The sequence below is a fragment of the Lemur catta genome, chromosome 8 (assembly GCF_020740605.2).
Source record: "Lemur catta isolate mLemCat1 chromosome 8, mLemCat1.pri, whole genome shotgun sequence".
NCBI lineage: Eukaryota > Metazoa > Chordata > Mammalia > Primates > Lemuridae > Lemur > Lemur catta.
The window spans coordinates 24,152,629-24,166,073 of record NC_059135.1 but is presented as its reverse complement, the minus strand read 5'-3'; the positions used below and the strand labels follow the sequence as shown (position 1 = coordinate 24,166,073).

Here is a 13,445-nt window from a genome sequence, read left to right as displayed (position 1 = left end):
TGTATTTAAACTGAATCATGGAATTCCAGAAACTTGAGATTTTTTAAATCAGTTTTGCTATCTGACAACAATATATAAATTTAGAATTTTCAAAATTATCTATTTCCCTCATAATAAAACTTTTGTTTAGCATTTTGCAATTTCCTTAGTTCTTTTACATAATATTTTCACAATTGAAATTAAAATAGCCCAATGAAGTAGGCAAGACAAATATCATTTCTATTTTTATCAGGATAAAAGTCAAATCTGTTCTTAGTACAAGAGAAACATCGTGATCTGAACCTCATCTATTTCTATAACACTCTCATCATTGTCCACCACCCAAATTACTCAACAACTATACTAATTACTTATGATTTCCTCCCCAAACTCATGATTTTTAAGATCAATATCTTTATAGGCATTCTTCCCTCTGACTGAAATGCTGTTTCCTGTCCCAACCTCAACTTTGCCTGGCTAATTTCTACCCATCATTTGAAACTCTCTCAATATCTCTACTTCCAGGGAATATTTAGTAAAAGTGGGATGAGTGGGACCAGTTAGGAGGCAATTAGAGTAAACCAGACAAGAGACAAGTACATGAATAAATGCTTGAGAACAGTAGAGCTAGAAGCCATGTTGTGCTGCCCTTGGGAGGCTTGACTGCCAGTATAATTATCTTCTTTCTGCCATTGGGATCAGGGCCTCTCTCGTGATACCTCCGTGCCAAAGGTCCCGCTATGCCACCTACTTTGACGTTGCTGTTCTTCGCTGCCTACTCCAGCCGCACTGGTCTGAAGAAGGCACTCAGTGGTCTCTGATGTACTATCTGCAAAGGCTGCGACACATGTTGGAAGAGAAGCCAGAAAGACCCCCAGAGCCAGATATTCCTCTCCTGCCCAGACCCAGGAGTAGCTCGATGGTGGCGGCAGCTCCGTCACTAGTGAACACCCACAAAACCCAAGTAAGAGAAATTCTGTCCATTGTCATTCGAACCAACAACTTGGGCTGTTAACAGATTTTCTTTTTCCCTTCTGCACATTCAGCTCTCATGTGCTCCACTGCTGACTATTTGGTTGGTGGATTACTCTGTTGCCATTAACCTTCCCCTTCCATCTTTCACTGCTGGACCCTTTTGCTGCTCTTTAGCATTTAACCTACCATTGGAAGAAGTGCACCTCTTGCACATGCTAATTTAGTATAAACCTTTGTTTATCCAGGATAGTGGGAAATTGGGTCTTCTGGATAATCAAAGTACTAATTAATAGAGAGTTCTAACATTAAATCTATTAATTACTACTATCATAAAATGTGTGACACTAGCATTTTACTGAACATGATTGAACCTCCTTTGCGTAACTCAAAAGTTTCCAGTGTCTCAGTGTCATCATTTGGGAATATTGCTTTTTGATCATCTTGTTTTATTTATCATAAATGTTTGGAGAAATCAACTGAATGCATACTGATGTGGTGACATCCCCATGAAAATTGCTTTTTGATAAATGAATGGATGTCCTAATATCATCTTGAACACCTGTTCTTCCCCTCTTTCTCATCAACAGTGTCCATTGAAAATGTAGAGAAAAATGTGACTTGTACCGTGTTCCAGTTGTTTGAGTTTACTTAAATATGAATTAGCTGGGTCTGAGATTTTTTCTGCATATTCTGAAAATAAACATGAGCAATATCAGAGTGAAAAAGAAATATACTCTATTTTAGTAGTAAATATTTTGTCCCAGGTGGATATCTCCTTTGGTGAATCATTAAATGGAAAGCTACTCTTTTTAATTAAAAAAAAGAGAGAACCATCATCTCCCTATTTTCTTAGCATGCTAGATCTGGGGCTAGAAGGCCTCACTTCTGAAAACTCCAAACAGAAGTTACAATTAATATGAAACATATCTTCTCAGTAGCAGAATTGGGATTCTAAAATTCCACATATGCAGGTTAAATATTTCATAGATATTAAAACAGTAGGCATATCCCTATTAAAAATGTGAAATTTTAATAAGAAAAGTATTTGGGTATGAAGTCCTAAGTCCTGATCGTTGTCTACCTTTATTAAGGACCTCACCATGAAGTGTAATGAGGAGGAAAAATCTCTTAGCCCCGAGGCTTTTTCCAAGGTTTCGCTGACCAATCTGCGTCGGTCTGCAGTCCCAGATCTTTCTTCAGACCTGGGCATGAACATTTTTAAGAAGGTGAGTAGAATTACTGATACTCTTTGATATTCTGGTAATTTTAAAAAGTCAGTGGGGCATGAGGTGTGTCTGGGTCATACTGCAGTGTTGGCTGGAGTGGGAAAGGGACCTCCGGAACACAAGTCAGCTCCTGGCTGTAGCACTGGCTTGCAGCGTGGCCTTGTGCAAGGCCCTTTGTGAGTATGAGTGTGCTTCCTATTCTCAGTGTTCCTCAGGGTTGTTAAAAAGCTCAAATCTTGATGCTGTGTGTAAAGCACTTGGCGTCGTGTGGGGGTGGAGGTAGCTATGGTAGCCGTGATGACAAGTTACCTTCGTATGGGTCTACTCATTTTGTAGAGTACTATATATAAATAGTTCTCATTTAACCCAATGAGATCTTTATTCTCGACATTTTGCAGATAAGAAAATTACCCTTGCAAACATTAGGAAGTTTGCTAAAGACTGAGCCCAAACTCAAAAGTAGGTCTTCTAGCTAAATAGTGAACTCTTTTGAATCCACCACTCCGCTTTTCTCTTTTGTAAGTATACGGAGATAATCAAATAGAAAATAATATGTGTAGACTAATATATATGCAGTGTTTTTTCTGTTTTTCAAAATTATTAGTTTAATTATATCAGAGAAGAACACAGAACATATTATTAGCTTATCTATGAGCTCCAAGTGTTGCTAAGTTAGCAGCTAGGTCTGCCTTCATTAAGAATGCAAAAATAGGCAATGGACATGGGTTTTCTGAAAACATTGATCATTTGAGAGAAAAAAAAGACGTTTTCAATACTGGCTGCATGTAAGAATTTTTAAGAATCCTTTAAAAATATAAGTTTCCAGGCCTGATCCCAGACCAATTAAATCAGAATTGCTGAAGGTTAGGTGCATGCATTGGTATATTTCAAAAGCTTCCCAAGCAGTTCTAAACTCTTAGTAACACTTGATGTTGAGCTTGTTTGACTGGTAAATAATGGATTTGTACCAGTGTATGCCCTGTATCTTTTCCAACTCTTCTTGTGAGCAGTGGCATACATTTGCAGTTGGCTGACTGAAGCAATGAATCTCAATCTTGAAAAATGGAATGGAAAGAGGTAGGCTGATCCAAGTGGTGACTCAGGGATTCTTACACTCTAACCCAATGGTTTGCAAACTTTAGTGTGCATCAGCGTTACCTACCATGCTTGTTAAAACACACATCACCTTCTGAGGACCTGACACAATGTGTCTGAAAATTTGCATTTCTAACCAGTTCCCAAGTAACACTAATGCTGCTGGTCCAGGGACCACACTTTGAGAACCATGGAATATGTGACCTTTTGCTTAGTTTCTTTTGCTTTTTTTAAATGTTGTGGAAATTTCTCCTATTTCTATTGGATGATATTCGGTGACTTTCTGGGTCTCCTCTTCCTGAAACATTTCCTGTATTTTACTTCAGATCATGGAGCCCCTTGGGAAGCAAATGGTAACCTTTCTTTTGCTCTGTGCCTATTCCTTCATCTCTCATCACTGTAGTTCAAGAGCCGCAAAGAAGACCGAGAGAGGAAAGGCTCCATTCCGTTCCACCACACAGGGAAGAGGAGGCCTCGAAGAATGGGAGTGCCATTCCTGCTCCATGAGGACCACCTGGATGTGTCCCCCACCCGTAGCACATTCTCCTTCGGAAGTTTCTCTGGGCTTGGAGAAGATAGGCGAGGCATTGAAAAAGGAGGCTGGCAAACCACTATTTTAGGTGATCACAAAGGCCTTCCAAAGTAGGGCAGAGCTTGAGTGACCTGTTTAGGACTAGATCTAGGGCTCCCGACAAACGTGGATCTTTCTTGAGCAGTTCAATAAAGAAATTACAGGACCCAATTACAGGTTCCCTAGTACCAAAATAATACTGTGTCTTCACAGCCAAAGAAAAGCAGATAATTGAATTAATTTTGTAAGCATTCTGCATAATTAGATAGGTGACTGTCCTATTTCTTAGGTCACTCAAGAGGTAGAAATATGGCCTTAGATGGCTCTGTGTGCTACCTTTCTTTGTGAATCTAAAGACAGACTTTTATTTAACTCTGATATTTAAAAAAAAGGAAGAACCAAAGCAAAGAAAAAATATCTTTTTTTTCTTTCTGGATGGCATAGTAAGAAGGCCAGCTTAAAATCAGGAGCTGACAGCTACCTGGGCCACAACAGATGGTTTCTGACATTTGGCTTAGATTGGGGCTGACCTTATCACAGGCAGCTTCATCAATCACCCTGACCCTGAATATCCCCAAGGCAAGTTCAATTCTTGGTATTTTGTCTGTGCCTCACGCTCGTCCTAATATCCCCTCACTTTCATTTCTGTCCTTGGGAAAGGCAAAATCTCAGCAGTCTTTCCGATGTGAAAACCCTCTCGTGGGGTGCTCTTGTGTATTCCAGGGAAATTGACCCGGCGGGGCAGTTCGGATGCAGCCACTGAGATGGAGAGTCTGAGCGCCAGGCACTCCCACTCCCATCACACCCTGGTGAGCGACCTGCCAGACCACTCCAACAGCCATGGAGAAAACACCGTCAAGGAAGGTAGGTAGGAGGTAAGGCCTGCGGGCAGGAGTTCAGATTTCTTTTCCTGTTTTTTTTTTATTTCCTGTTCTTACACCATGTTCTATTTTCATTGTAATCTGCTCCCTTATGTTTTTGGAAAACTTGCATTATTGTATTATATTGCTTGGTAATGTACTTGTTAACCATTCTTAGCATATCCTTCGTAGCAACAGCTATTTGACATTACGCTATAAATACCGTACCTCTCAGAGGAAAAGCAAGGGCAAGCCATTCATATTTGTTTTCCAAAGGTCATAGAGCCACAGGGCTAAGAGGGACGTTGGAAGACATGCAGATTCAGTGCTTCAGTCCCCTCTATGAGATCTCTCTTAAGGGCTTGTACACCTTCAGTGGGAGAAAAGTCACTGCTTTACAAGGCCACCTATTTTTTTTCAGGCAGCTTCTATTTCAGATAAATGCCTTATGTGCTTTATGTGGAGCCAACACGTCTCTGGATGGAATCCAAGACAGGTTCTCATTCTGATCTTTTAACAGAATAATGATTCTATTTCTTATTCTTATGCTCTCATAGAAGCATACATTTAATCCCTCTTTTCCCCAAATTGTATTTCAAATACTCAATGACATCTATTATCTACCACCACAAATTTATGTTCCATTACTTTTAACCAAAGGAGAAAGAAATTATTCTTGTTTGTTGCTCCATAATTCACTGGATAAAAACAAATATTATAGATAAATAGTTTATATCAATATGATCTGTCATATGCCAGTGGGTAAAATCTACTTGTGATGATCAACTAAACTAAGTCGATGTTAGACAAAAGTTAAATCCTAACCTCAGCCTTCAGGAAGCCAGTTGGAATTCACATTCTTCTATAACCTTCAGTATTTACCACATGCTCCATGGCATTAATGGCTTCTGTGTTTCCCTGGGAGTTGAGAATAGCTTTGAGACTATAAGTCAAATATTTACAAAAGCTACAGCTCTGATTGTGACCATGATTTATGTCTGATTGTGGCCATGGTTTAAATAATAGCATAACTGTCTAACTGAGCTTGCAGATTAATATAGGGAAAACTAAGACACTGCTTTTGCTTTATTAGTGCGATCCCAGATCTCCACTATCACAGTTGCAACCTTCAATACCACATTAGCATCATTCAACGTGGGCTATGCAGACTTTTTCAGTGAGCACATGAGGAAGCTCTGCAACCAGGTGCCTATCCCAGAGATGCCGCATGAACCCCTGGCATGTGCAAACCTGCCCCGGAGCCTCACAGACTCCTGCATAAACTACAGCTACTTGGAGGACACAGAACATATTGATGGGACCAATAACTTTGTCCACAAGAACGGAATGCTTGATCTTTCAGTAAGGAGCAAGAATTTTTCTTACCAAAGTTTGAAAGATATTGACTCTTTGGTCCAATTTTTACAACGTTGGATAAAATAGGCATATAGGTTCCTAGAAATGTTGAACCTTAAAGTGAAAAAACTACCCATATAAAAAATTTCACAAGTGTGTCAACCAGCACAGATGCACCTTTCCTTTTTTTTTCAGGCATTGAATTAGATTTGATCTGATCTCAGAATATTTTTATAATACAAAACTACAGTGAATCCTGAATGCATATATATAATTATACATGTGTGTGCTAAGTCACATTTTTCTAGAATTAGAATGAAAAAAATCTCCATTTATTTTCTTTTATTATATAAGTAACAGGACTACAAACCTCCAGTGTAGCCAGAAACAATGAATAGAACTTCTTAAAAGATTTCAGCTTGCTTTCTCAGGAGTGCCTGTCTTGAGTGTAGTTATTAGCAAATGAAAAGGTTGTTGTATTTTACAATTATATTTCACTAAATTGTTATTACACATTAGGGAACCTGGTGTAGCAAATAATTTAAATATTAAAATCAATAGAGGGACATAATTTAAACATGTAAATATAAATATTTTGTACTTAACTCACTAAGATTTGGTGTTCCCATTAATTGTCTATGTCATGGCAAGTTTTGGAAGAGTTAAGTGAGATAATACATGTATGCATTTTTAATTCTTTGGGTGATTTATATTGTATATTAAGCACATACACGAGTTTCCAATGTAACTAAGATAGGAAAATTTAAAAATTATCTGAATCATTTATGCCCAAGTTCATAGACTAGTCTAAAGAAATGGGTTAAACAGAATAATGAAATCTATTTAGGAAGAGGGAGAGCAGGTAACTTAATCATTCTGTGTTTATGTTTGCCTTCCCCAGGTGGTTCTGAAAGCTGTTTATCTTGTCCTTAACCATGACATCAGCTCTCGCATCTGTGATGTGGCCCTGAACATTGTGGAGTGCTTGCTTCAACTTGGTGTGGTGCCCTGTGTAGAAAAAAATAGAAAGAAGAGTGAAAACAAGGAAAATGAGACTTTGGAAAAAAGACCAAGTGAGGGAACTTTCCAGTTCAAAGGAGTATCTGGAAGTTCCACCTGCGGATTTGGGGGCCCTGCAGTTAGTGGAGCTGGAGATGGTGGAGGAGAAGAAGGAGGAGGCGGAGATGGAGGAGGTGGAGGAGGTGATGGAGGAGGAGGAGGAGGAGGTGGAGGTGGACCTTATGACAAAAATGATAAGAACCAAGAGAAGGTATGATTGAACCACCTTTTGTGTCTTCATCAAATGTTGCTCCTAATATCTTTCCAATGCTGGCTTGCCAGCAATTTATTAACAGAGAACAGCAACTAGTCACTACAGCAAGAAAGTGGTGAGTGTAGAAATCTCTCGTAGGTTCTCAGCAGGCATTAGTAGAAAGAGTTAGATGGAACGGTATTCTAAATCCAAAAACCATTGCCATCCAAGCAGTGTTAGAGCTAATTCTCTGGTCATGTTATTTAAGCAGGAGAACATTTCAGATACATTTTGTTGCCATAATTCTCAGTCTGACACCAAGAATAGCTTCTTTCTCAAGACTTTCAGAGTCTGACCTGAGTAGTATCTTAGCGTACTTAAACTGCCATAACAAAATAGCATAGGCTGAGTGGCTTTAAACAACAGAAATTATTTCTCACAGTTCTGAAGACTGAGAAATCTAAGGTCAAGATGCTGGCAGGTTTGGTTTTATTCACTTGGCATGTAGGTGACCACCATGTCACTATGAGCTCATATGACCTCTTCTTTGTGTATACACAGAGAGAGAGAAAGCATGGTTTCTTGTGTGTTTTCTTATTCCCATTGGTCTAGAGCCCCACCATCACGACCTCATTTAACTCTATTTACCTACTAAAGACCCATTCCAAATATCATCAGATTAAGGGTTAGGGTTTCAACATATAAATTTGGGGAGAACACAAATATTCAGTCCATAACAAGCAGTATAATTTTTCTTCTATATAAAGTTTCTTCTCTTAATTTATGTAACACATTTTTTTATTTCAGCATATTATGGGGAGTACAAATGTTTAGGTTATGTATGTTGCCCTTGCCCCCTCTTCCCCTGCCGCCAAGTCAGAGCTTCAAGCATGTCCATCCCCTAGACAGTGCTCATCACTCTCATTATGTATGTATACACCATTTTTGACAGCTAACTTCAACCACTGTTAAGGAGAAAAAAGAGAAGAATTTTGATTGATTAGTTGATTGATGTATATGGTGTTGGTTTAAAGTGGAAACAACTCTCCTAGCCTCAGCCATTCGTGTCTCAATGTGTCCCATCCCAATGGCTTTACTGATTGTTTCTGAATTCAATTCCCTCTGCCTTGTCAACATCTGGTTTATTATCTCTTCATCTAACATCAAGAATTAGTTTTCTTTTTTAACTTAATTTTAAATATAAATTATTGCAGCTTAAATTCACATAACTTACATTTATTTCAATTTGGGGTTTTAGGTGAAAAATGATGTTCAGAAATTGAAATCTACAAGATATTTGAATCTCTAACAAGTAAAAATTTTCACATTATGTCAAGTGTTTACACATGAGATTACACTGTGCAGAGTTCTACCATCTACATACATATTATATAAACTATAAATTGTCCATTTTTTTCTTACAAAACATCAGATTTTTACATCTAAGTAAGTGTTGCAATGTTCCTTCCTCTTATATAATTTCTTCTCCATTTCTTTCCAGCCCTACTTGATACATATTTAATATGCACTTATCATCTCTGTGTTTCTTTATCTCATTGTTTACTCTTATCTTTCCAATATTTGTGGACTCCAATCCGAATAGTCTTGCCCCAATAATCTTGGGTCCTTGAACGTTTTCTTTAGGATTTTCTTCTTCTGCCTTAATCATATATTTTCTAATTTTAATAGAATCTATTGGTACTTAAATTTCCCAACTTAGCTCCTCATACTTCACTGAGGACAGTTCAAGGATCCTCAGATCTCACCTTAGATAAAAATTATCTAAATAATGGTACAGATCACAAGGGATTTCATCATGAATCATAAGCTCTAAGGAACCATTCGGTCAGCAGTTATGTTGGAATTAGCAAGAAAATACAAGTCATAAGGACCAAATTTACAAACACAGCAAATAGTGAGATTCTTACTGAATTTCCATTCTTTTCCTATCAACTTGTCCATGCACTAAAAGAGATTATAGATGGTATTATGTACATTATAATAATAGAAAATTAGAAAGAAAAAATTATGAACTATTGACAAGCTTTTACCAATAAAATGCAGATATCCAACTAAATTGATGAGGGTGGTTTTATCTAATTTTTATTGAAAGCCTGAAAGTCTCTTGACCATTTAAAATCTAGATATTATCTTAGATACTATAGATTGATGTAGTAAATGTTATTTTGACCAAAGTTATCACTTTTGATCAGTATGGGATTTTTAAAGTCAGATTATGTGATCTACAAAGAAGTCACCAAGATATAAATGTTGTATAGTTAGTTCTCAAAATAACATTCTTTTTATTGCAAAGAATTTATAAAATAAAACCTGATGGTAGGTCAAGTGCTTTGTGTTTATGATTCATACAGGTCTGTTCTGCCCCAAACCCATCTGTTATTTTCAGTGGAATCAGAGGGTTTATCTAATTTTGCAACTTAGTTAATAACTGAAGCATAGGAATTGATCAAGACAGAAAGGAAGATCTAATTTCCATTTCTATATTTGCCACTAACTTGTACTGAGAGCTTGGAATGTTATTTAATATCTATGATTTCTGCCTGTAAGTTGATACATCTTTCTGAATGTCTCCTATGAGAGCAACCTAAATCCCAAGAACATCTGAAGGTCTGAAGAAATAAAAAAACCCAAATAGATATTTACAAAGAGCTTTCAGAGCTGGAGAATTTTTAAAGGAGCATATAGTGATTTTAAAATATATGCAAACCAATCTTCCAAATAAGCCCTTGCCAAGGGTGACCTTTCTGGGCCGTTCTGCATATGGCTCTGCGGTGTGTTCACTACACCGAGGCCCTTGGCTGAGGGTGCCAGCGAGGGCTTAAATCCCATCCAGACTCTGCTCCTGGAACTCAAGATCTGCATCCATCCAGGAACTGCATCTACCCACAGGGCTCACTTTTTCCTAATTTATTCACCCAGAGGGGTGCCTTTTCTAATTTGCATAAAGGTACCCCAGAGGGTGGCAGTGCCCCACACATAAAAATAACAATTGGCATTTAGTTTGCTATTATTTTGTGACTTTCATGTTTTGATTTATTTAATTCTCACAACCCTATGAGATAGATATTATTATGATTCCCATTTTGTAGGGCACAGATAAGTAGCTTGCTCAAAATTATACAGTCAGTAAATGTGGGAGCTAAGATTGGAATACAAAGTAAAAATTTCTTAATTGGTAAATATATATATACACACACACACATGCAGTATTTTTATATACATATATACACACACACACACACACACGGAGTATTTTTATCACACACACACACACACACACACACACACATGTATACATATATAGGTTGAGCATCCTTAATCCAGAAATCCAAAATCCAAAATTCTCCAAAATCCAAAACTTGTTGAACACCAACATTTGCCACAAGTGGAAAATTTCTCATGTGACAAGTCACAGTCAAAATGCAATCAAAATTTTGCTTCATGCACAAAATTATTAAAATATTGTATAAAATTACCTTCAACCTATGTGTATAAGGTCTATAAGAAGTATAAATGAATTTTGTGTTTCAACTTGGGTCCTATCCTCAAGATATCTCATTGTGTATGTGCAAATATTGCAAAAATCTAAAAAGAATCTGAAATCCAAAACACTTCTGGTCCAAGCATTTCAAATAAGGGATTCTCTCTCTCTCTCTCTCTGTGTGTGTGTGTGTGTGTGTGTGTGTGTGTGTGTATATATAGGTATATGTATATATGTATATATTGGTAAGTTTGAGTCTTCTATTTGCTATCTTCTGAGCTGGAAACAGGTTCAGATATGAAGTTATGTATCCAGGAGTTTCACTGGAGAGCTCTTTCAGGATCAACATCTATGAGGTATAGAAGAAGCAGGATGGGGCAGAGGGGGAAGTTCAACTTCAGTGTAGTTGCAAAAGAGGCCTCAGCCCAGGGAGTTCTGAGAGGTTTGGCTTTTCATTGTAGTCCCCAGGTGATTCAAGGGGCTCTTTTTAATGCCCCCCCCCCGCCATTTTATGGCTCTGAGCAGTCACTGGAGTGGACTGCCTCCAGGAAGAGAGCACAATGGTAGATGAGGCAGCTGTCTAGCTGGGGACACTCCTGGAGAGGCACTGAGCTGAGGGCTGTCAGCATCAATATTTCCAACTGTTCAGAGAATGAATGCTCCAGCCCTGAGTCCAGCACCACATCCACTACAAGAGCTCACAGATAAGACAAGAAATACCAACTAGATAACATGAGGGGAGGAGAGAGTCAACCCAACCACATTAAGGTGCATGATAATGTATAGATAACCCCCTATCCCTTTCGCACCCTACCCGCATTTGAGTACTCTCTGTCTGCCCCAAAGTTTTTGTGTCAACCTGATCATATGATTCTGGAAAAGTGCCTTAAAATTGCAAAGCAATTCTTATCGATTATTTCATTTACTCCGCACAGTAGACATATGAAGTAGGAAGGGCAGCTATTAGGATCCTTACTTCACAGGTGTGGAAATTAAAACACAGAGATCAATGACTTATCTAACATCATATGCAGTTAAGGACCAGGAGCCAAAATCTCAGGTTTACGGTTTGGTGCTGACAGCAGAATATAGCTAGAAGGACTGAGGCAGGTTGCAGCTTCCCAAAGAAAATGGCTTCCCCACACTGGGTTCTGCATCATTCCTTAGCAACGGCTTCCTTATGCTTCTTTGGAAATAATTCAAGGAAGTTCCTTTTATGGAAGCCATGTTCTCCGCTAACAACAAAGAAAGATTAAATAGAGCAAAAAAGAGGATGATAATAGTTCTCATAATGCATCTCAGGAGGGCTTCTTATTTAGTCCTAAAGAGAGAATCAAGCTGAATGTTTATAAAGTTCTGTATATTTTCACTTTGTGCGTGTGTCTTACAATACAGTGAAAGTACGCAATTAGAAAAATCCCTTCAAAAATGTCAGAAATTGCCACAAGATTTCAAAGTTCCGGACTTTGATCAATTCCAGAAATATAACAGTAATCCTTGCCTGGTAGGATTATCAGAAGCTTGCAGATGAAGATAGTTTCTAAGAAAACCTATTTGCTTTCATCACTGTGACTCCCCACTGTCTCTCTCTAGGTAGTCGTTCTGACAGTCGAAGATATAAAAGCATGTCTTCTGATACAGAGGTCTATATTTATATTCTTTAGCACCAGAGAATGTTCAAAATGCATAGATTTTTTTCTTCCTTTTAAATCATGTACTAGGTTTTAGAAAAGTTGAGCCATTGACAATGCCATTTCTCAAATTGCAGGTGCTTGCCATAAAACATATAAACTTGATTTAATCATACAGTAGACTCTTAGTAGCAAATGAGCCTCAGTGGCAAAATAAATAGCCTTCTCTTTCTTTCTCATCCCTGGGTGCTAGGATGAAAGTACACCTGTAAGCAACCATAGGCTGGCTCTAACAATGCTCATCAAAATAGTGAAGTCTTTGGGTTGTGCCTATGGTTGCGGAGAAGGACACCGAGGGCTCTCTGGAGATCGCCTGAGACACCAGGTATTCCGAGAGAATGTAAGAGAAGTAAAGTAGATTCCATTTCCTCTCCCTCTTCCTTCCCTCCAGTTTAAGAATGAGTCCTTTGACAATGAGGGTCAGTGTTCCCTGAGAACCATTGCTATTTCATAGTGGTAATTAATACTGTCTTGTGGTGGGGGTATTCCCACAAGATATCTCAAGACATCTGAAACCCAGGCTCAGGAAAGTTTAATTGGGAAAACAATTCTGCTTCCTGCCTAAAGCAGGCTCACTCTCAATTGGTCAAAAAATATATAATTGGAATGTGTGGATTGCAGCTCGAAAGAACTCTGCACAGATGAATACATTTAGCAAGCTTCTGATGACCAATGACAAATGACTTTTTAATCATTTGCCTGAGTGCTATAGAAACATATTTCATATTAGAGAAAGGAGTCAAAGTTTAGGACCTGGTTTGTTGTTCTCAATTAGATATGGAAAATGGCCCTTATTGGGACAAAACAGGACTGTAAAAGTAGCCAGTCATTTTCTGGCTTCTTTGAGAATGAACCTTGTGTTCTGAATATTTGAGATCACGTCCCTTTGAACTGTGTGAAACTTGAAACTCTGCCCTTGGGCTTGCCAAGCATAATTC

The 13,445-nt window shown here is 38.2% G+C and overlaps 1 protein-coding gene across 2 annotated transcripts in view; it reads left to right on the top strand.

Annotated features, from left to right (window-relative positions):
• UNC80 (unc-80 homolog, NALCN channel complex subunit) overlaps positions 1-13,445 on the top strand; it is a 188,401-nt gene that overhangs the window by 29,635 nt on the left and 145,321 nt on the right. The window contains exons 8-14 of one of the 2 annotated variants that reach the window (XM_045559184.1): positions 682-943; positions 2,046-2,180; positions 3,679-3,895; positions 4,570-4,710; positions 5,800-6,068; positions 6,964-7,332; positions 12,701-12,832. In XM_045559184.1, coding sequence (XP_045415140.1) covers positions 682-943; positions 2,046-2,180; positions 3,679-3,895; positions 4,570-4,710; positions 5,800-6,068; positions 6,964-7,332; positions 12,701-12,832 — 1,525 coding nt within the window. Of the gene's footprint in view, positions 1-681; positions 944-2,045; positions 2,181-3,678; positions 3,896-4,569; positions 4,711-5,799; positions 6,069-6,963; positions 7,333-12,700; positions 12,848-13,445 lie in introns of both variants that reach the window. The other variant, XM_045559183.1, reaches the window with a different exon arrangement.